The following is a 21,230-nucleotide window of genomic DNA, read 5'->3' as shown; positions in this document are numbered from 1 at the left end:
GCAAAAAATGAGGCCGAAGGTGGTTGGCAAGACGCTTAAATAGTGCCTCGCAGAGGCTCACGGGATTTGGGGCGGGATTATGAAATGCGCATGTGAACTAGGACGGGCCGGTGAACCCTGGGAATTGTGGGTAGAGAATGTGTAGGAGGGCGGGCTCGCAGCGCGCTAGTCCCAAAATTGGGGCGGGAAAAACACGCGCATGCGTTCTAGGGGAGGGCGGAGCTGCGCATTGCGGCATGGTCCGCCGACGCCCACTCCTGGTATTCTTGGAACGCTGAGGCTGTTTGGGTCAGGTGTCCAATCTTCTCCCGCGTCGCAGCCACCTGCCTCCCGCACTCTGTCCTGAGGCCCCTTTTCTCCACACACTCTTGGACCCTTGTGGATAGCTCGCCTTCATGGATCCCGCACTTCCTGAGCCCTCAGCCGGCGTCGTCGCGGCTCCACGCCCGCCTCCCGGCGCGCATTCCGGGCCCCCTGACCAGTATCCCAGCGCAGGGGGCGACTCAGGTACTGGGCGGGACTGGGCGCGAGTGGAGGCCGTTTCGGGAAAGTGAATTGGACAGCGTCTGATTTCCGCGTTATTTACCAGTGTCTTGGTGTCTGGTGCGGTTTTAAGCACACTATGTGGATGAATTAGTTTAGTTCCTCAGAATCTTGTGGCAATGATTACTACCCCATTTTATAGATGAGGTAACTTCCATGTAAGGAAGACGCCTGCTTCCCGAGTTGCCTTAGCACCACTCACTCCCTCTTTCCCCATCCACAATAACGGCCCGGAGGCCCGCTCTCACGTTTGTGTAAATCCTCTTCGGATCCCTGATATCTAACAACACAGGACAGAAAGTCGGACTCACAGATTTATTTAAAAAAAAGCCCCCAAACCAAAAACCAACCGATTACCCTCCAGGATCCTCTGACTCCTAGTGACCCCATCTGTGGAGGGTAGAAATACCCCGTAGGTTTCCAGGCTGTGATCTTTCGGAAGCCTATCGCCAGGCGCATCTGGGTGTGTTCGAACTGCCAACCTTTAGTTTAGTTTTACTGCTTGTGAGATCCAGGAACAGTCATGTTGTTCGATGCTGTTGAGTCGATTTCGACTCATGGCGACCCATGCGTTCCAGAGTAGAACGGCCGCACAGAGTTTTTCTTGACTGGAAATCTTTATGGAAGCAGATCGCCGGTGCCTCTGGCTGGGTTCGAACCACCAACCATTAGGTTGCTTAACCTTAACTGTTGGCGACAACCAGGAACATCCACACTACCGTCTATATTTATTAGTTTTATCTACATTTTCTAGTGACCTTTTCCCAATTCATTGTCCTGTGGAAGAGCTCACACTTAGGGCTGCGGAGTGCGATCGTGGAGCAACCCTGACCCCATCTGGCAGCAGGAGGTACTGCTTCGCTTGAGGAGGAGGGATAGGAATGGCCGGTATTTTACTGGAACCTGGAGGAAACAGGCCATAAACGTCTGTGGAGGAAAATGTCCAATTTCTTCTTTCTTAATTTCCTGGTTTGTGAAGAAGTGCCACATTCGAGAGGTCTCCCAGAAAGGGATTATTCTACTCTTTGGGGAGATGAGGAGTGGGAAAGTGTAACAATAGGGTTACACTTTTGAACCGAGTGAGGAAGGTTTGGGGTGGGAAGGACTGAGAGTTCGTACAGGTAGTATCACTTCTCGGCCTTTTCACTAACAGCATGTGTAATGTCTGTTCTTGTCAACTAATGTCAGATGCCTTCTAACGAGGACAGTGGATTAAAGTGATTTTTGAAACAAGGAAAAAATGAATTGGAACTTGTTCTATCTACCCCCTGCATCAGCCTGGTATTGCAGTACCTCCAGGAATGGTGCACCCCTCTGGGGTTATTTAGTTGTTAAACAAGAGACTTACTTCGTTTAACTTTGGTGAATTACTACGTTTAACTTTGGTGAATCATATCTCTGTTAGAAAGATGAACTTGGAAATGATGGTAACTAGAATGATGAGGAGCTCTGGTGGCGTAGTGCCTAAGGCACTTGACTGCTAACCAGAAGGCTGGCGGTTCAAACCCCCCAGCCACTCCTCAGAAGGAAGGTTGGGCATTCTACTTCCGTAGCGATACTGCCTCGGAAACCCAAGGAGGGGTCACTATGAGTCGGGTCTGACTCGAGGACACATAACAACAACAACAGACTGATTAGTAAAAGATTTGATTATAAACCCATAAAAGGTAGTAGAAATCATGTGCAGCAAGGCCAGAACTAGAACAATAGAATAGAATTGAACAATTTCTATTGTTCCAACAACTGGCAATTACTGTAGTAACTCTTCATATAGTGGTAGAATTAGAGGAGCTCTCGTGGTGCAATGGTTAAGTGCTGGGTTGCCAACCAAAAGGTCAATGATTTGAACCCATCAGCCGAGCTGCGGAGAAAAGACCTGGAGATCTCCCGGGAAGATTACAGCCTTGGAAACTCTTTGGGGCAGTTCTGCTCTGTTCTGTAGGGTGGCTATGAGTTCGATGACACACAACGGCCGAATAAAGCAGTGATCACCAAACTTTTTTTGATTATGCTCCATATTGGTTAGAAAAGATAGACCATGCTAATGCCTAAAAATTTAAAAAGTAAATTATACTCCCCCATGACTATGGCCCCGAGTCACCCCTTCAAGGCCTGGAATTGAAGTCACTCTTGTGGCTTCCAGCCAAACAATAGACAGGCATATAGGGTGAACGGGAGCTCTGGTAGCATAGTGGCTAAGACACTTGCCTGCTAACCAGACGGCTGGCGGTTCAAACCCACCAGCCACTCCTTGGAAGGAAGGTTGGGCAATCCTACTTCCGTAGTGATACTGCCTTGGAAACCCAAGGAAGGGTCGCTATGAGTCGGGGCCGACTCAACGGCACATAACAACAACAACAACATAGGGTGAACATTTGCACCAGATAGGTATAGTCCTTAGAACAATCAGTCACAGGAGATCAGAAGGGCAGTGTTTGCATAGAGCGATAACTCAGAGGGCAGGAATGCATGCGAAAGAAGGACACAGGGAACACATAGCCACAGGGAGGAAGTGAGAAGAGAGCTGTTACACTGTGGGGAATTGCAGTCAGTGTCATGAAACAAAATGGGTATGAACTGCTGTATGGGAAATGAATTTGCTCTGTAAACTTTCACCCAAATCACAATTGAAAAAAAAAAAAGTACTCTGTGTAATCCATTGTGGGACTATGGCAGGTTGCAAAGACCCTGTGCCCTGAGAGACCTTTTCAAGGAATTCAAAGAAGACCGTTGTGTTGGGAGTGCAGAGTGAAGGTGTGAGTGGGGCGATGAAGTTTGGAATATGGTGTTGGGCAAGCTCTCAGTTCCTTGTTGATCTTGTTAAGTCTATAAAAACAGATGGTGTCAGTTGAAAGGTTTAAGAGGGTGAGGTGTTGATCAGGTTTATTAGGAAAGCACCTGTAGGATGACTGGAGGGAAACTGAGATTTGGAAGTGAGATTTGGACGCGTCATGGCTTAATTGTCTAATTCAGTTGTCTTTTGTTGGGCAGTGGTAGTTTCTGGTTTCCTTTAAATGATCATGTAATTACCTTAGCGAGGGACAGGGCTTACATAGCATCTAGCAGGGAAAATGGAAGATAGGGAGAGGTAAGACCCAGAAAAGTTGCCCAAGTGCTTCTGGGCTAGGAAACTGGAAAAATGAAGATTTCGCTGCCTGAATTGTAATATTTTAGGTGGGGGGCTCTGGGGGTTGCTTGAATAATTTCTTTGAGAAGGATCAGCACAAGGCTGGTCCCTATGAGGTAGAGATTAAAGATGTCCCAAATGTCCCAGTTTTCCAAGGTGCTGTACCACTCCACCATCTCTGATACCAACTCCTCCTCCTCCCCTTAGCACTTTCCTTCCCATCTTCAAAACTAAACAAAACTCACTGCCCTCGAGTTGAATCAGATTCATAGCGACCCCTCCTTGGGTTTTCGAGTTGGTATCTCTATGGTTGTAGGTTACCCAGTTTTCTTTCCAAGGAGTGGTTGGGGGGTTTGAAGCACCAGTCTTCTGGTTAGTAGTCAGATGCCTTAGGTACTACACCATCAGTTGCTGTAATGTCTCACAGAACTCACACACTGCCGAGGAAATGGCTCACAAGGTGGAGGTTAGGAGTCTGGTAAGTCCTAAATCTGTGGTCAGGTGTAGGTCTGGAGAATTCTCCTTACTCATGTGGTTGCAGGGCTGGCAAACCCATATTGGCAGGTCAGAGGACTGGCTGCTGTCTCAAGTCCAGGGATGAGATGAAGATGAACCAAATGCAGGATCCGGAGCAAGAGAGGGTGACTTTGCCAGCATATTCACATATACACCCCCAAGGAAACTGAGGGTGGTGAAAGGAGTCACACTCTCCAGCAAGGCAGGACCAAGATCCATCCCACCCTAAACAGGCCTAGAGGCTAGGATTTACAGTACATAGGAAAATGGAGGACTGTGGCTACAAGGGCCATGTTAAACAGTTCACTGTACTGCAAGATGACAAAAATAACTTGGATAGTTAGAACTATTGAACTGATGGCAGGTGTTCAATTAGGGCTGAAAACTTAGATTTCAGGGTAGTTTTGATAGAGTAGAGATAAATAGGGTCCTTGAGGGCCTGAGAGCATACAGAAAGACGTGTCCAATACAGTAAGATTCAGAAAATAAATGAGAAGCACATGGTTGAGAAAGGACCAAGATTGTAGATAACATACAGTAGTGGTAAGATACCATGACCATAGACAAATTATTAGAAATGATAGAAAACTTTAGCAAGGTAGCTGGATGTAAGATTTAATACCCAACTGTCACTGGCAACTAGGAAGAAAGAAGTTGCCATTTATAATAGTTTCAGAAACGTTCAGGTCTCTAGAGATAAATCTAGTAAAATGTGCAAGACTCATTTGGGGCAAGTTACAGAACTTTAATAAGGGGTATTAAGACATAATATATGGACCCTACCCAATGGTGCTGCAGAAGAAGAGGCCTGGCAATCTGTTCCTGTTACGATTACAGCCAAGAAAACCCTATTGAGCAGTCCTGCTCCATAACACGGGGTCGCCTTGAGTCAGAATCACAAGCAACTAACAACAAATACGTAGAGAGGTCGTCCACACACATAGAAAGACGGACTATCACAAGGTTGTCAGTTCTTCCCAAATGGACACGTAGACTCAATGCAGTTCTAGTAACAGCCTGTAAAAACAGCATGGTGACAGCAGCTGGCCTCCTTTAGCTTCACAAGGAGGGAGAAAGATCAAGATCAACAACCCACGGCTGATTCCTATGAGGCGGGGGTCAGACGTGCCTCCAGCCTCCATCCTTTTACCACTTCTCACATCAACTGCCCCCTCCACAGCATTCTCTAATTCTCTGCTGGGCTTCATCATTTGTTTCAGTGGCCACACAGAACTCACAGACAATACTCACGATTACAGGATCTGTTAGGGAAATAACAGGTTACAGTTTAGGATCAGAAACAGCTCGTGACAAACTGTTCCTTGATGAGGACAGCCTCTTCTCAGCAGGGCCCGTGGCATGCCTCTCTCTGGCCCGCAGCTTCTGCCAAAGCTCTTTAAGGTCTGCTGCTAAGCTGCCTGCCCTGAAGGTACTCCACTTTCCTGCTTGGTGGGTCAGCAGGCCTCGCTGTGTGGGTCAGTGCCCAGATGCACCCCACGCCTCCAGCAAGCCTACTGCCCGAAGGCACTCAGCTTTCTCACTCCATGGGCTGGGAGGCCCACTGTGCTGTCTCCTCCTGGTCTCTTGGTTCTGCTGCTGCCATTACAGTGCCGCTGTCTCAGGAAAGTGTGACTGCTCTCTCTCTCTCTGTCTCCTGGGTCGAGGAGGTTCTGCGCAGGGATCTCGGGGCTAAAGGATGCACTCCACTCCTGCGTCTTCTTTCTTGATTGTAGTGAGATCCCCTTCTGTGCTCTGGAATTGGCGCTCTTCTAAGCCTAGCGGCAAGAGGCTCTGATGGCACAGTGCCTGAGTCATCTGACTGCTAACCAGAAGGTTGGAGGTTCAAACCTGCCAACCACTCTGCGGAAGGAAGACTGGGCAATCTACTTCTGTAAAGATTTACCGCCTTGGAAACCCAAAGGGGGTTGCTATGAGTTGGAATTAGCTTGATGGCAGTGAGTTTGGTTTTTCTTTGAACCCTAATGGCATGGCAAAACTGACTAGTTTCCTCATTAGGGTTCCATACACCTTGTTTGCATGTCCCACCCCCACAAGGGTGTCATGTACTTTATTTGCATTCTTAGCAAGCTGTCTAATCCCCTTGATGGGCCACAAGCACCTCACATTTGTATAGTCCCACCCAGTCATCTGGTGGGAGTCCCAAAGACTATGGCCTTTGTGGCCATAGCAAGCAATTCATTGCACCACATAGTCCAAATAGTTTTTCTTGAAACTTGGTAAGATATTTCTAAAGCTTAAAGGTAAAGAGCTAAAAATAGCTGGGATACACCAAAGAAGGACAAGGAGGAGGGATTTGTTCTAGATATGGCAGTGCAGTAAATTAGTTAATATGGCTCTTCCAGCCATGGTTTAGGGAGCTCTGGTAGCATAGTGCCTAAGCCATTTGACTGCTAACCAGAAGGCTGGTGGTTCAAACCCACCAGCTACTCCTTGGAAGGAAGACTGGACAATCTACCTCTGTAGTGATACTGCCTCGGAATCCCAAGGAAGGGTCACTTATGAGTCTGGTCCAACTTGACTGCAGTGAGTTTTTGAGTTAGAGCCATGGTCTTTGCAACTCCCAACAAATGACTGGGTGGGACTATGCAGATGAAGTGCTTGTGGCCCACCAAGGGGATTAGATAGATTGTTAAGGTTAATAAGGTGCATGGCACCATTGTAGGGGTGGGGCCATGCAAAATGAGGTATATGGAACCCGTTCATGAGGGGATCGGATGGGTCAGTTTTGCCTTCCTGCCAGGCTTAAAATGAGCCATCCTAGAGGCAGAAAGGGGTACCTCACAACCATTAAGAAAGATGAGCTGGGAGTGGAGCATGCCCTTTGGACCCAAGTCGCTGCTCTGGGAACCTGCTAGACCCAGGAGGCAGTTGTAATAGTGGTGCTAGTGAGAAACAGTGGCTGAGAACCAGGAGGCCGGCAGGAGTCAGTGTGGTGGACTTCCTGGCTGGTCCAGCGAACGAGGAGCTCTGGTGGCATAGTGGATAAGACGTTTGTTTGACTGCTAATTGAAAGGTCAGTGGTTCAAACCCACCAGCTGCTCTGTGGAAGGAAGATGGGGTGGTCTGCTTCCATAAAGATTTACAGCCATGGAAACCCAGTGGGGGGTTGCTATGAGTCGGAAATGACTCAGTGGTAGTGAGTTTGTTTTTTGTCCCAGGAAACAAGAAAGCTGAGCACCTGCTGGCAGGAGGCTTGCTGGAGGAGTGGGCTGCCTCTGGGGAAGTTGTTGTTGTTGTTACGTGCCTTGGACCCGACTCATAGCGACCCCTCCTTGGGTTTCCAAGGCAGTATCACTGTGGAAGTAGATTGCCCAAGCTTCCTTCCCAGGAGTGGCTGGTGGGTTTGAACCGCCAGCCCTCTGGTTAGCAGCCAAGTGCCTTAGGCACTATGCTACCAGTTACTGGTGCATAAAGAGCTTTGTGACACTTGCCTGAGCAGGGCTGAGGCTGAGGGGCTGCAGGGCAAGGGCCAGAGAGAAGCCTGTTTGGGGGCACAGCTGAGAGGAAGCTGTCCTGATAGAAAGATTGTATCCTGAATGGTAGCCTGTTATTCTGTAATAAACCCCATAATTGTAAGTAGTGTCTGTGAGTTCTGTGTGGCCACTGCAGTGAATTATCAAACCCAGCAGAGAAGCAGAGGGCCTGGGGAGGGACCACTGGTGTCAGAATGGGTAAGGTGGTAGGCCAGAGGAAGTCTGTCTACCGGCCCTCTGCCTCCCAGAGATCAGCTAGTCAGCCTTGGGTGCTTGATGCTGGTAATGATTCTCTTTCCCCTTCGTGAATGAAGGTGGAGGAGGTCAGATGCCTCTGCCCTGCCATTTTCACAGATAGAAAATATGAAGCTAGGATCATTACAGGAGCTGTGGTGGCACAGTGCTAAGGCATTTGACTACTAACCAGAAGGCTGGTGGTTCAAAACCCACCAGCCACTCCTCGGAAGGAAGACTGGGCAATCTACTTTCTTAGAGATACCACCTCGGAAACCCAAGGAGGGGTCACTATGAGTCGGAATCGACTTGACGGCAGTGAGTTTGGTTTTAGGATCATTAAGACTGGTATAGTGCAGGGATAAACAAAACTCAGGGAACGGAATGGACTAGAAAACCCAGAAAACTCCATGTGCGTGTGTAACTGCTATGAGACAGATATACAAAAAGAAAGTTCCATACATGCACAGAGATGTCCCCCATTGGGGGAAAGGAAGGACTGTTCATTATCTGGAACTGGAAAGGGTGGGGATCCATTTGGCAAAAAGATGAGATTGACTCTCTACCTTACCAGAGGTAAAGATCAAGTCCTGATGGATTAAGGACTTAAAATGTCAAAACCAAACCATAATTCTTTTAGTAGAAAATACAGATGAGTACCTTTTAGACCTTGAAAGAAAGATTTGTTTAAACACACGCAAAAAAATGTGGCCTAAAAGTGAAAAGATTAACACTGAGAAAAATGATTGTGGTCAAACATATATAACAAAAAGTTTGCCATTTTAACCATACAGTTCAATGGCGTGAATTACATTTACTGTGTTGTGCAACCGTCACCACTGTCCGTTGCCAAGAGTTTTTCATTACCCCAAAAAAGAAACTCAGTTCCTTTTAAGCAAATAGCCCCCAGCCCCCAGCCTCCAGTGATCATAAATGTACTTTCGTCTCCTAGCATTTGCCACTGTAGACATGGCATGTAAGTGGGATCATGTGATAGTTGTCTTTTTGTGTCTAATTTCACTCTGCACAGTGTTTTCAAGCTTTATCTATCTTGTACATGTGTCAGAACTTCATTTTTCTTTATAGTCAAATAATATGCTGCAAAAAAGACAAGGAGGCCACATCTTCTGACCTCCTCTAACCCCACAAGAGGAAGACAGAATCACCATCAGTAGCCCAAGGCCTATTACTACAAGGCCAGACATGCTGCCTCCCTCCAGCCCTTTTCTCTCCTGTGTTTGATAATTCATTGCAGTGGCCACATAGAACTCACAGATTATGGGCTTTACTAGGGAAGCACCAGGCTACAAGTCAAGTTCAGGAAAAACGCTCAGTCTCTCTCCCAGTCCACAGTCTCTCTCCCAATAGTGAGTGTCCCTCGGTGTCTCACTCAGCAATACTTGTCTCTTTCAGGAGTGCATGTCTCTTTCAGCAGCGCAGACTTCCTCAACCAGCAGTCAGAGAGAGACTTCTTCTGCCTCTAGGAGGCCTCCTTTTGAGCCTGGCCGAGTGGCCAGACTAACCAATCATAACATCAGAATTCTAAGCACCTGAGAGAGAGCAGGAACTTCCCAGAACATTGCTTTGTGTTGCGCCCAACAGAAATACCCCAGGTGGATAACTTTTACAATCAGGAGCTCCTCAGTTGCTCACAGCAAATTCCACCACAGAGTTTACAAAGTCTCGGAGCTCTGGGAGCATAGTGCCTAAGGCACTTGACTGCTAACCAGAAGGCTGGCAGTTCAAACCCAGCAGCCACTCCTCGGAAGGAAGGTTGGGTAATCTACTTCTGTAGAGATACTGCCTCGGAAACCCAAGAAGGGGTCGCTATGAGTTGAGTCTGACTCAACGGCACACAACAACAACATGGTTGGAAAAGCCACACTAAGTAATTTACTACACCGCATAGCTATTACATGAATATAGGACATTTTGTTCATCCATTTATCTGTTGATGGACACTTGGGTGGTTTCTACCTTTTGGCTATTGTGAATAATGTTGCAGTGAACATTGGTGTACGAATACCTGTTTGAGTCCCTGCTTTCAGTGTCTTGGGTGTATACCTAGGAGTGGAATTGCTGGTGTGTGATGATTCTCTGTGTCTAAGTTTGAGGAACCATGAAACTGTTTGCTACAGCAGCTGGATCATTCTACATTCCCACCAGCAATGCATGAGGGTTCCAGTGTTTCCACATTCTCATCAACACTTGTTATTTCCCATTTCCTCTAATAATAGGCACCCGAGTAGATGCAAAATAAGCTCTGGTGGTGAAGTGGTTAAGGCATTTGGCTGTTAACCAAAAGGTTGGTGGTTTGAACCAATTAGCTGCCCTGCAGAATAAAGATGAATTGGTCTGCTACCGTAAAGATTTGCAGCCTTGGAGACCCAGTGGGGGTTGCTGTGAGTTGGAATTGACTCAGTGGCAGTGAGTTTGGTTTGGTTTGGAGTGGAAACTAAGTGGTATCTTTGGTTTATTTTTTTTCCTTTTTTTCCTTTTCCCTCTTGGGGTTTTGATTTGCATTTCCTTTATTAATGATACTGAGTATCTTTTCATGCGCTTGCTGGCCGTTTGTGTATCTGTGAAGAAATACCTATCTTTTGCCCATTTTTGATTGGATTATTCTTGTTGTTGAGTTTTAGGGGGGTTATTTATATATTCTGATGTTAAATCCTTATCAGATATATGACTACCAAATACTTTCTCCCATTCTGGGGGACCTGTTCACTCTGTCAGTGGCTTTGGATGCATAGAAGATTTTATTTCTATTGAAGTCCAGTTGCCTTTTTCTTTTATTGCTCATGCTTTCCGTATCACAGATTGATACATTTTTTGATCGATAACTTTTGCTCGTTAGAGTACACCTGAGAGCCACTCAGCGCCCGTGCTTGGCTTCTAACACCGTTCTTGGAGAAGTGGCTGATTCCAGGGTGGGGCAGTGAGTATACAAGATGAGCCTGGGACATCTTGCAACCCCTCTGCTGTTTTCCTCTTCATACTTGGTTGTGTCAGAGAGAATGACTGCGCAGTGGCGTTCACTGGGTCCAGATGGTGCATTTGCATTTCTGTCTCCCAAGAGATGGCTTGGGAGCTCTGATGGCGCAGTGCCTAAGGAACTTGACTGCTAACCACAAGGCTGGTGGTTCAAACCCACTAGCCACTCCTCAGAAGGGAGGTTGGGCAATCTACTTCCATAGAGATACCGTCTCAGAAACCCAAGGAGGGGTTTCTGTGAGTGGGATCCGACTCGATGGCAGTGAGTGAGAGTGAGACACGGCTGGCCGTGGTTGCGTTTCTTTCCCTCCTCCTGGCTTTGCTCTCCCTTCCGCCCCATGTCCTCACCCTTCACTAAGAGCCCTACCAGTCCTGTCTTCACCAGCCACTGTTCCTCTTGCAGGAGTCTTGATACAAAGACCAGCTAACATTGGTCCCTCAGATCACAGCTGCCAAGTTTGCTCGGGTCGGCTTCCTCCTCTGCTCTCATTTCAGAAACACTCTGACTCCTCGGAGCTCCCTTTCTTACCCTCTGCCTCATCCGTTTTCCAAATGGTTGAAATCCTCAGGGCTTCTTGGCTGACTGTTTCAGAGGCGGAGCCCCGGGGCTTTGTTTCTGGGCCTGGAATCATGCCTCAGGCTTTGGTAGAGTTGCAGTCTGTTGGACAAAGAGGCTGACTGACTGTCCTTCTGTCTGTCTCCTTCCCGGCTTCCCTCTGGATTTGGAGATCCTTTTTATCCACCAGCAAAAGCACCTGGGGGGAATAGCTTGCCTGTCTTCGGGCTAAGAGCCAGTCTTCCTTACTGTTGGGGAGCACGTGATAGGGATTTTGCAGCCGGGAAGTAGACAGGAGCTTTCTTTGTAAGCTTGGCCCTCTGGCTTGCAGGGCCCCTCCCTGTCTGCCCACCCGCCCCAGTGTGGGCCATTCAGGCTGTGCCTCACGTGGGGCCTCGCGGGCCTCCGGACTGCTGAAGTGCCTCACCCCAGCCTCCTGCTGGAGGCTTAGTTGGTATTTGCTTTTGTATTTGTCAGTGTACATGGTCAAATCGAAGGGTCTCTGGCCACTTTCTGGCCTCTTTGTCTCCAGTCATTCTCCCAAATTCACCGTTTTGTTTCGGTTGAACACTTAGCAGCATTGGTGTGCATAAGCACCTTCATCTCGACACAGTGTTGATTAAATTCCTTTTCCTTTTTATCCCTTCATCTTCACGGGCTGTGGTTGTTATTCCTAAGAAGGGCAATCGCTGGGTTTGGTAGGTAGAGCTTGTTTACCAGCCTTTCTGAGCAGGCGGCCCGTGACAGCTAGCACGTGGTCCCTGCCACCTGTCTTGAAGTGCAGACTGTTACCCAGACAGGAGATGTAATAAACAAGCAGACATGACTTGTGACAGAGATGGGTAGCAGTAGTGCTGCCTGGGGCTGGAATGATTAGGAGTTTATGTGGCCGAGGGGGCCATACAGGGAGGGCAGAACAGCAGCAGGAAAGGCAATGTGCAAAGCTCCAGGGGCCTGAGGAAGCCTGATGGGTTGTAAGCTGTAGATATTTGAAGGCTGAGCCCTGGGGTGGGAGGAGGGGGTGAGAAGCTTGGGGGTAGGGGAGCTGTTTACATTTTTGCTGTCTGCAGAAGAAATTGGCTTCAACTCTCTGGAGCCACGTGAGAGAGATGTGGTGTTCCTAGGGGATGTTATGTGGGTCTCTGTCAAGGAGAGCTTCTGAGCCCACAGCTTTCAACCCTGAGCCTTCATGCTGGGGATAAAGTCTGTTCAGAGGCCCAGGTTGGCACTTCTTATCTGGTGTGCCCAAGCACCTTGGACTTTTTATCATCTTTGAGCACTGGTCTGAACCCCCGTCTCTCCCACTTGCCTGCCTTCCCTCGGAGTTGCTCCTCACTTTCCTGGGGTGGAGGCAGGTACAGGCTTTGGGAGGCTGAAAGAGAATGGCAGGGAATGAGCCTTTTCACACTCAGGGCCCTGCCTTGGCACCCCTTTCTCTCTGCCACTGGTTCACGTCTTGGCTTCTGCTTTCTCCCGCATACATAGCCCTCCTGGCTTCCAGCCCACGTAGAGGGAGGAAGCGCTTATTTCCTTCAGCTCTTTTCTGAAAATAACCCAGCTGGCACTGCTTGGGGACATGGAGTCCCTCAGAGTGTTGGCATAGCACAGTGCTGAGGTCTGGTGAGTCCTGGCTGTGAACCTTGTCTCTGTCCCACTTAGCATCTATCCAAGGACCTTTGTGAAGTGCATCTGGGAGGCCTTTGCAGATCTAGCTGCCCAGTGAAGTGATGGGGAGCACGGGGACCCTGGCGCCCTGGGGTTGTCAGTTGCTGTTGAGATGGCTCCCACTCACGGCAGCCTTAAATATGACAGAATGACTGTTGCCCGGTCCAGCACCATCTTCGATTGTTGGCATGGTTCAGTCCATTGTGTGGCTTTTGTGTAGTGCCTTCCAGCCTAGGGGGCGCTTCCAGCAAGATGTTGGACAGTGTTCTGTTGTGATCTGTAGGGTTTTCATCGGCTCATTTTTAGAAGTAGATTGCCAGGCCTTTATTCCTGGTCTCCCCTAGTCTGGAGGCTCTGCTGAAACCTGTCGACCATAGGTGACCTTGCTGGTATTGGCAGTACTGGTGGTATAGCTCCCAGCATCCCAGCAACACGCAGGCCACCACAATGACAGACGGGTAGTGGGCATTCTCAGGGAGTTTGGGATAATTTGTGGGAGCCCCTACAAGGTGGAGGAAGAGTATGTTCTAGGCAAAAGATGGCTGCCTCTAGCTGAGACCCACCTCTGGAACATTTGCCACAACCCCTGCCATCCTGAAGTTGGCACTCAATAAATATTTGTTGTGCAGTGAATTAGTTAAGCTAAAATTCCAGTCTTGGAGGACAGTGGGGGAGTAAGCACTTTGGGGAGTAGCGATCTAGTGTAGTCTCAGGCTCAGAGACCAGGCTGCTGAGGAAAGGGAGGGAGGAAGTTGAGTCTGGCTGGCTTGGAGAGTACTCGTGGCTGTGACAAGTCGGAAAGCCCAGGAGGTGGCTCAGGCCATGGGCAAATGGTGGATGGTGTCACGAAGTCACCAGTCTGTGGAATGGGTGAGGGCTGCCGCTTTGGGCGCTGGATTCCCCCACCCCCACCCTGACTTCCTGTGGGTGGGAGGGACCCTGGGATCCTGGGCGAACAAATCAGACTCCGCCCACTTAAAGGTGGATCTGCTCAGCGGTCGCAGGGTCCCAGCATCTCACTGGACATTACCTTCGGGGTAGGTGGACAGGTTGGAGATTCCTGCACGTTGGCAGGCGTAGTCCCATCATTATTTCCCTCCTGGCATGCCGCCACCTCCGTCCCCCAGTGGTCCCGGAAAGAGCTGTCCTGAAGGTTCCTCCTTAAGGGGCGGACTAGGGCTGGGCTTCCCTCCAATTTCCTGGGGCCGTGCTGCCCCACCACAGTCTTTGTAGCGGCAGCGGTAGAGGGAGGTAGGCAGGAGATCTGTCCAGGACCAAGAGGTCGGGGCCTTCTGGGACGTCACCCGAGTGCAGGCTGCTTCCCTTGTCCCACATTTCACAGGCACCATGAGCCAAGACACTGAGGTGGACATGAAGGAGGTGGAGCTGAACGAGCTGGAGCCCGAGAAGCAGCCCATGAACGCTGCGTCTGGGGCGGCTGTGGCCGTGACCATGGCTGGTGGCCCTGAGAAGAACGGCCTGGTGAAGATCAAAGTGGCTGACGACCAGGCGGAGGCGGCTGCGGCCAAGTTCACGGGCTTGTCTAAGGAGGAGCTGCTGAAGGTGGCGGGCAGTCCCGGCTGGGTGCGCACCCGCTGGGCGCTGCTGGTGCTCTTCTGGCTTGGCTGGCTCGGCATGCTGGCGGGGGCCGTGGTCATCATCGTGCAGGCACCGCGCTGCCGTCAGCTGCCCACGCAGAGATGGTGGCACAAGGGCGCCCTCTACCGCATCGGCGACATTCAGGCCTTCCAGCCCCGCAAAACAGGCGACCTAGCCGGTTAGTACAACCCCCTCTCCTGCAGTCACTGGTTTAAACCCCACCCTCTCGCCTGTGGTTTAACCCCTCCCCCTTTGGTTTTATCCCTAGCCCCCTCTCCCAGCTCTGGTTTTATTGGGGCAGGCAGCACCAGTTACCCACCCCTTTCTCGCTTCACCCCGTCAGTATCCTGGAAGGCTGTTCAGGTCATGTTCCCTCCTCTTTGAGGAAGAAACACTGCGTCCCCTAACCCTCCTTTCTCCATAGTGGCTGACTCAGCGCCCTCCTTTCCCTGGCGGCCCCAGGAGCCGGTCCTAGCCGGTTTCAGAAGCAATGTGCAAGTCTCCTTACATCAGCTTCTCAGAGTCTTGTGCTGTGGCCTGCACAGTGCCCCCCTGAGGCCAGCAGAGAGGCGAGAATCCTGCACCTCTCCAATGGGCTTCACTCTCACTCTGCCTTCCTGTTTCAGGCCTAGAGGGGCATCTGGATTACCTGAGCACCCTGAAGGTGAAGGGCATTGTGCTGGGCCCAGTTCATAAGAACCAGAAGGATGACGTGGCAGGGACTGACTTGAAACAGATAGACCCTGCTCTGGGCTCCAAGGATGATTTTGATCATCTCCTACAGTCGGCCAAGAAAAAGAGTAGGTGTCCTGGGGTTCACCGGGAAGCAGCTAGTAAGCCTGGACTCTGGCCGGAGGCAGGGCAGGGTGACTGAGCTCCCAGGCCTGGGACAGGGCGAGTGGGTTAGGTTGGTAGATGGCTTTCGTGTGGCTGCATGGTGAGCTGATCATTTAATTTTGGAGTTTCAGTGCCTTTATTTGCAAAATGTAGACTTTGATCAGATCAGTGGTTTTTAAACTTATAAGATCCTTTTGGGGGGGAAAAAAAACAAAAAAAAAACAAATGAACTATTGCCTACAGTTTGTTATAGAAGAAGTTCATCTAGGGGTGGGGAGCCCAGGGCCCCAGAGCTCAGCCTTCTCTTATATCTGCCCTATAGGATCTTAAGACCCTTCCTTGCTCACATTTGTTCCATAGGAATGGGATCTTGTCAGGGCTCAGATCCAAGCTTTTGTACTGTGGAATACCTAGGAAACATCCGACAGAATTGTGTGTGTTGATTTCCTCCTTCTGCTTACTCCAAAACCTTTCTCACACTGCCTCTTCCTCCATTGTTCCAGGCATCCGGGTCATTCTGGACCTCACTCCCAACTACCGGGGCCAGAATTCGTGGTTCCTCCCCACTGAGGCTGGCACAGTGGGCACCAAGATGAAGGTGAGTGTGTTGGGAGCCAGATGCTCTCTGTAAGCTTTCTCTGTAAACTTAGTCTGGGTCCTGCTGAGACCCCCTCGCTTCCTGAAGCTAAGCAGGAGAGCAAGGCCAACATGCACCCCTGTTTCTTCTTGTTCCTTTTATGGTCACTCAGTTTTCTGTTTCCCTGACTCCGAGGGTGCTAGGGCCAGGAAGGGACTGTCTCAGATGTCAGTATGGACGTTTGACTTCCCTTTGGGGAAAGGAAACCCTTTATAGGGAATTCCACCCTGACTCATTTCCCAGTTCTTGTTTGATGTGCTTTGGAATGGAGCTCAGTGTGAAATTGTAAATACTGGGGCTTCCTGTGTTTCTGGAACTGGGCCAAGTGTTTCATAGATATTTTTTAATCCTCTATGTAGCCATAGACAGAGTCTGTCATTATCCTTAATTTGTAAATGAGGAAGCTAAGGTTCAGAGGGGCCTAGTATGCCCAAGGTCTCTCAGCTAGTTAAGACTTTGAAGTCCTAAGTGGTCCACTTCTCCAGTCTCCCTCACCTTAGGAAGTAGGCTCAAACTCTCTCCAGCAGGCGGGGGGCAGTGAGGCTTTGGATGGCTCCCCGGATCCTGACGCCTGGGTTCTAGGACATTGACCAGTTCAGAATGGGTGGAACAGAAGTGGAGGCAGACACTGACACTTTCCTGGCTGCTGTGATTCTGACCTTGGGTTTCCACGATTTGGGTAGGGCCCTTGGTTTTCTCCAGTCTAGCCCTAGCCAGTGGTTGGAAGACCCTTGATGAGTAATGATAAGGGAGTATTTTCAGATGGTGCGTGTGGGGTGCTAGCCTCAGGTGAAGATGGAGACAAGAGGAGAGAGCAGTGGGGTGTGAAAGAAAGGGAAGAAAAAGTGGAGGTGGAGGCGGGCTTCCGTGGGGTGTGCCAGTCGGATTCCAGGGTTCGGCCTGGGCCTGTTTGCAGAGCTGCCTTCCTCTTTTCAAGTCTTCATCTGCCCTGCCCTGGGGCTGTGCTTCTAATTTCATTCTTTCATCCTTGGTCTTGTTGTCTCTTGCTCTTTAAGTCACACCCACCCTGGTCTGGAGGAAGGGCTGTTGTCTTGCCATCTTGGGACGTGTTTTGTCTTAGTTCTGGAGGTTCAAAGTCCAGGTCAGGGTCTGCTCCTTCCATGAGCCTCTCTCCCAGTTCTGGTGTCTGCCAGTGATCCCTGGTGTTCCTTTGCTTGTCGACCATCCTGTCACGTCTTTTCCGTGTGTGTGTCTCTCCTGATCTAATTATTACTCAGAAGTGATTGGGCTTAGGACCTGCCTGACACTGGTATGACCTCAACTGATAGATTGCATTAGATGAGCTGGCATGTGAAAGGAAATCTGCCCTGCTCACCGCCAACTGATTTACCCAAGTGTAACTACTCCATGATGGCAGCTAGGCTAGTGTTTGGGCAAACAACTGGGAGCTGTCTCCCAGCTAAGTTGGCATGTAAAATTAACCATCACATGTCTTGCCCATGCTGCTAACTGGGGACGTTTCCTCTCTTCTCTGAACCTGTTTCCTCATTGCTAAAATGGGTGAACTACCATTCCACAAGACCCTCAGCGAGGTGGATAGACACTGGCTATGACGTGGGCTCAGGCATAGCGGTGGTTGTAAGCATGGCTCAGGACTGGGCAGTGTTTCATTCTGTTGTTGCTGTGAGTCGGAACCAACTCAGTGGCACTTAGCTGTTCCACACGAGCTGTTCCATGTGCTAAACGTTACGTGAGTTGTGCATATGAAAGCACTGTTTCTCTTGGGCTTTCTCTGTAGCTGTCAAAGATGTGATTTGCCACAGGGAGGAAGACAGAAGTACAATGCTTTAGCACTAAGAGAATCCATGGGAGATTAGACTTGGAGGGAACCAAAGGCTAATAAGCCTTTGAAATAGAAGTGGGGGAAATGAGACCCAGCCTGGTAGGCGACTGTCCTCAGGTTGTGGGGGAGTCCACGATGGCGGGGGTTTAGTGTGGGCTGGAATTTTGTATGCCTTTACATCAGGGCATTGATATCTTTCTTCTCCTCTTTGACCCCTTCTAGGATGCTCTGGAGTTTTGGTTACAGGCTGGTGTGGATGGGTTCCAGGTTCGGGATGTGGAGAATCTGACGGTAAATTTCCTTTCCATGTGGGAGGCAGAGCCTGGATGAGTCTTCTTGCTCCTTGACACTGCTTTTTGTCTTCTAGGATGCGCCCTCATTCTTGGCTGAGTGGCAGAACATTACCCAGAGCTCCAGTGAAGATAGGTTGGTACCGGGCCCCCCATCCCCAGCTCACCTCTGTTGTGGGAACTCCTCAGTGAGCACTAGGCCCTGGAAAGGGGTGCTTCCTAATCCAGAGAATCTTATTCACCAACGTTCTTTCTTTCCTGTCTCACACCAACCTTGACCCCTGCCCTGCCCCGCCCTCCACAGGCTCTTGATTGCAGGCACTGGCTTCTCTGACCTGCAGCAGATCCTGAAGCTGCTTGACTCCACCAAGGACCTGTTGTTGACTAGTTCATACTTGTCAAGCCCTGGCTTTACTAGGGAGCATACAAAACTCCTGGTCACCCAGTATTTGAACGCTACTGGCAATCGCTGGTGCAGCTGGAGTGTGAGTACCATGATGGAGATGGGGACCTCCTGGAGGAAAGGGGTGTTGGCAGATAGAGGCAGAGTAGGCTGTGGGCTCACCAGTATTTCTGTCCCTACAGTTGTCTCAGGCCAGGCTCCTGACTTCCTTTGTGCCAGCCTCTCTTCTCCGACTCTACCAGCTGCTGCTCTTCACCCTGCCAGGGACCCCCATCTTCAGCTATGGAGATGAGATTGGCCTGCAAGCGGCTACCCTTCCTGGACAGGTACTAGTAGAAGAGTTCGTGTTCACCCAGCATGATGATGGATGTGTAGATGTGATAGACGGACATGAGCCCTGAGGTGGAACTGTGTGTGATTCTGGGTCAATTCTGTGTGGTCTTGGGCATTATTTCACCTCTTCAGTCATGGATCTCTTCTGTGATAACCATGTTTTTGGCAGGGAGGTTGGATTAAATGAGAGCATATTTTGGAATGCATTTCCTGGTACCTGCTATGGTAGCTCTCATTCATTCATTCATTCATTCATTCATTAGACAGTGGGTACTCTGCTAGGCTCCATACCCTCCAGAGCTTATAGTGTAGTGAGGGGCCCAGGTGAGTAAGCGGGTGAGAACATGGCAGTGAGTACTGGTAGGGTAATACCACCAGGGGGACTCACTTACCTTTATCCAGGGGGTTGGAGGTTGGTGCCCAAGGTGGTATTTATAGGACCAGTCATTAGTCATTCATCTATGTCACAAGTTATAGGTAATTCCATGTGCCAGCCCTCAGGGATACAGCAATGCCCTGAAGAGCTGCAGGTGGTGGAATTAGATGATGAGCAAGTAGAATAAAGATGCCAGGAACTGGTAAGTGCTTTGTAAAGGAAAGCACGGTCATGACCAAGAGAATAGAGGATGGGGTAGCCTTTATAGAGAGTGGCCACAGAAAACCTGATGAGACAGAGCAGAGACCCGAAGGAAGCAAGGGAGGAGCCCTCCAGGCGGAGGGGACACTGTGTACAAGGACCTTGAGCTGAGAGCCTGCCTCCTTGTCCCATAGACGTTACTCAGGCACAGGTCAGGGAGGTGTGCATTCAGGGGGGAGAGAGCAGGCCTCAGGCCTTGTCCAAGTCCTGTTCTCACTGTTTCCAGCCTGTGGAGGCCCCGGTCATGCTGTGGGATGAATCCAGCCTCCCTGATACCTCTAGCCCGGGTTCTGGGCCAGTAAGTGCCAACATGACGGTGAAGGTAAGGCTTCGGGCAGGGTCTGGACACAGCGGGTTGCTGGTGGCTTGTTGGGGTCTGCACCCATGGAGCCCTCATGCCTCCTGCTCTGTCTTCATCATCCGCAGGGCCAGGATGGAGTCCCTGGTTCCCTCCTCTCCCTGTTCCGGAGGCTGAGTGATGAGCGGGTCAAGGAGCGTTCCCTGCTACATGGGGACTTCCACACACTGCCCTCGGGGCCTGGCCTCTTCTCCTACGTCCGCCACTGGGACCAGAACAAGCGCTTCCTGGTGGTGCTCAACTTTGGGGATCTGAGCGTCCCAGCCAATTTAGGAGCCACTGGCCTGCCTGATAATGTGAGCCTGCCGGCCAAGGCCGAACTCGTGCTTAGCACCCAGCCAGGCCGGGAGGAAGGCGTCTCCCTTGAGCTGCAACACCTGAATCTGGAGCCCAGTGAGGGGCTTCTGTTCCACTTCCCCTATGTGGCCTGACCCCCAGCTTGACCGTGACCCCTTTCTCCTTACCAGGCTCTCTTTTTTTTTTCCCCCTTTTTTATTGTGACAGATGATAGACGACCCCCCCAAAGTAGGATGTTTTCTGGCTTCAAATAAAAGTCACCCCTGCCTGATGAAGTGTTTTCCTGTCCCCTTACCTCTCCTGGACCTGCCCCACAGTGGACTTGCCAGAAATACTCATATTGGAATCTGCTCCAGCTGCTTCACTGATTGATTTGAGGGAACAAGGCCCAGAGTGGAAAGGCCCTGTGCAAAAGGGTGTGGAGTGGCATCCTCTGACCTCCATCCTCACAAGGGGGAGACAGTCACCATCAACAGCCCAGTGCTTACTCCTCTGAGGCCACACGTGCCACTCGCCCCTAGCTTATGTACCAGTTCTGACACCAGCCGTCTGTCCCACGGCACTCTGCTGGGTTCAGTAATTCGTTGCAGTGGCCACACAGAACTCAGACAATACTTACGATCATGGGGTTTATTAGGGAAGTTGGTATGTGCCATCGAGTCAGACCCTACTCGTAGTGACCCCTCCTTGGGTTTCCGAGGCAGTATCACTACGGAGTAGATTGCCCAGCCTTTCTTCCATCAGGACAGTCACCCCTCAGCTGTCTCCTTAGGCATCGCTCTCTGGCCCTTGGCCTTTCAGCCTGGCCTCTGCCCTGCTTGGGCAAGTGTTACAAAGCTCTTTGAGCTCTGCAGATAGGGGCACCTAGGTGCACCCCACTCTGTCAACAAGCCTCCTGCCCAAAGA

The 21,230-nt window shown here is 50.2% G+C and overlaps 1 protein-coding gene and 1 non-coding gene across 2 annotated transcripts; both read left to right on the top strand.

Moving 5' to 3' along the window:
- The first annotated feature begins 395 nt into the window (after positions 1–395).
- On the top strand, positions 396–20,458 carry SLC3A2 (solute carrier family 3 member 2). Its single transcript, XM_007944858.1, has 10 exons — positions 396–507; positions 14,472–14,906; positions 15,355–15,528; positions 16,069–16,163; positions 18,229–18,297; positions 18,374–18,432; positions 18,601–18,781; positions 18,882–19,025; positions 19,896–19,991; positions 20,096–20,458. The coding sequence occupies exons 1-10, from the start codon at positions 396–398 to the stop codon at positions 20,456–20,458; spliced, it is 1,728 nt and encodes a 575-aa protein (XP_007943049.1).
- On the top strand, positions 1,670–1,858 carry LOC122150379. Its single transcript, XR_006163635.1, has one exon. It is a non-coding gene; the product is annotated as a U2 spliceosomal RNA (small nuclear RNA).
- Positions 20,459–21,230: the final 772 nt, after the last annotated feature.

Source organism: Orycteropus afer, unplaced genomic scaffold (genome assembly GCF_000298275.1).
Source record: "Orycteropus afer afer isolate SDZICR_OR568_19922 unplaced genomic scaffold, OryAfe1.0 scaffold00130, whole genome shotgun sequence".
Taxonomy (NCBI): Eukaryota; Metazoa; Chordata; class Mammalia; order Tubulidentata; family Orycteropodidae; genus Orycteropus; species Orycteropus afer.
The sequence above is the reverse complement of the archived record's forward strand: the minus strand, read 5'-3'. Positions and strand labels throughout refer to the sequence as shown.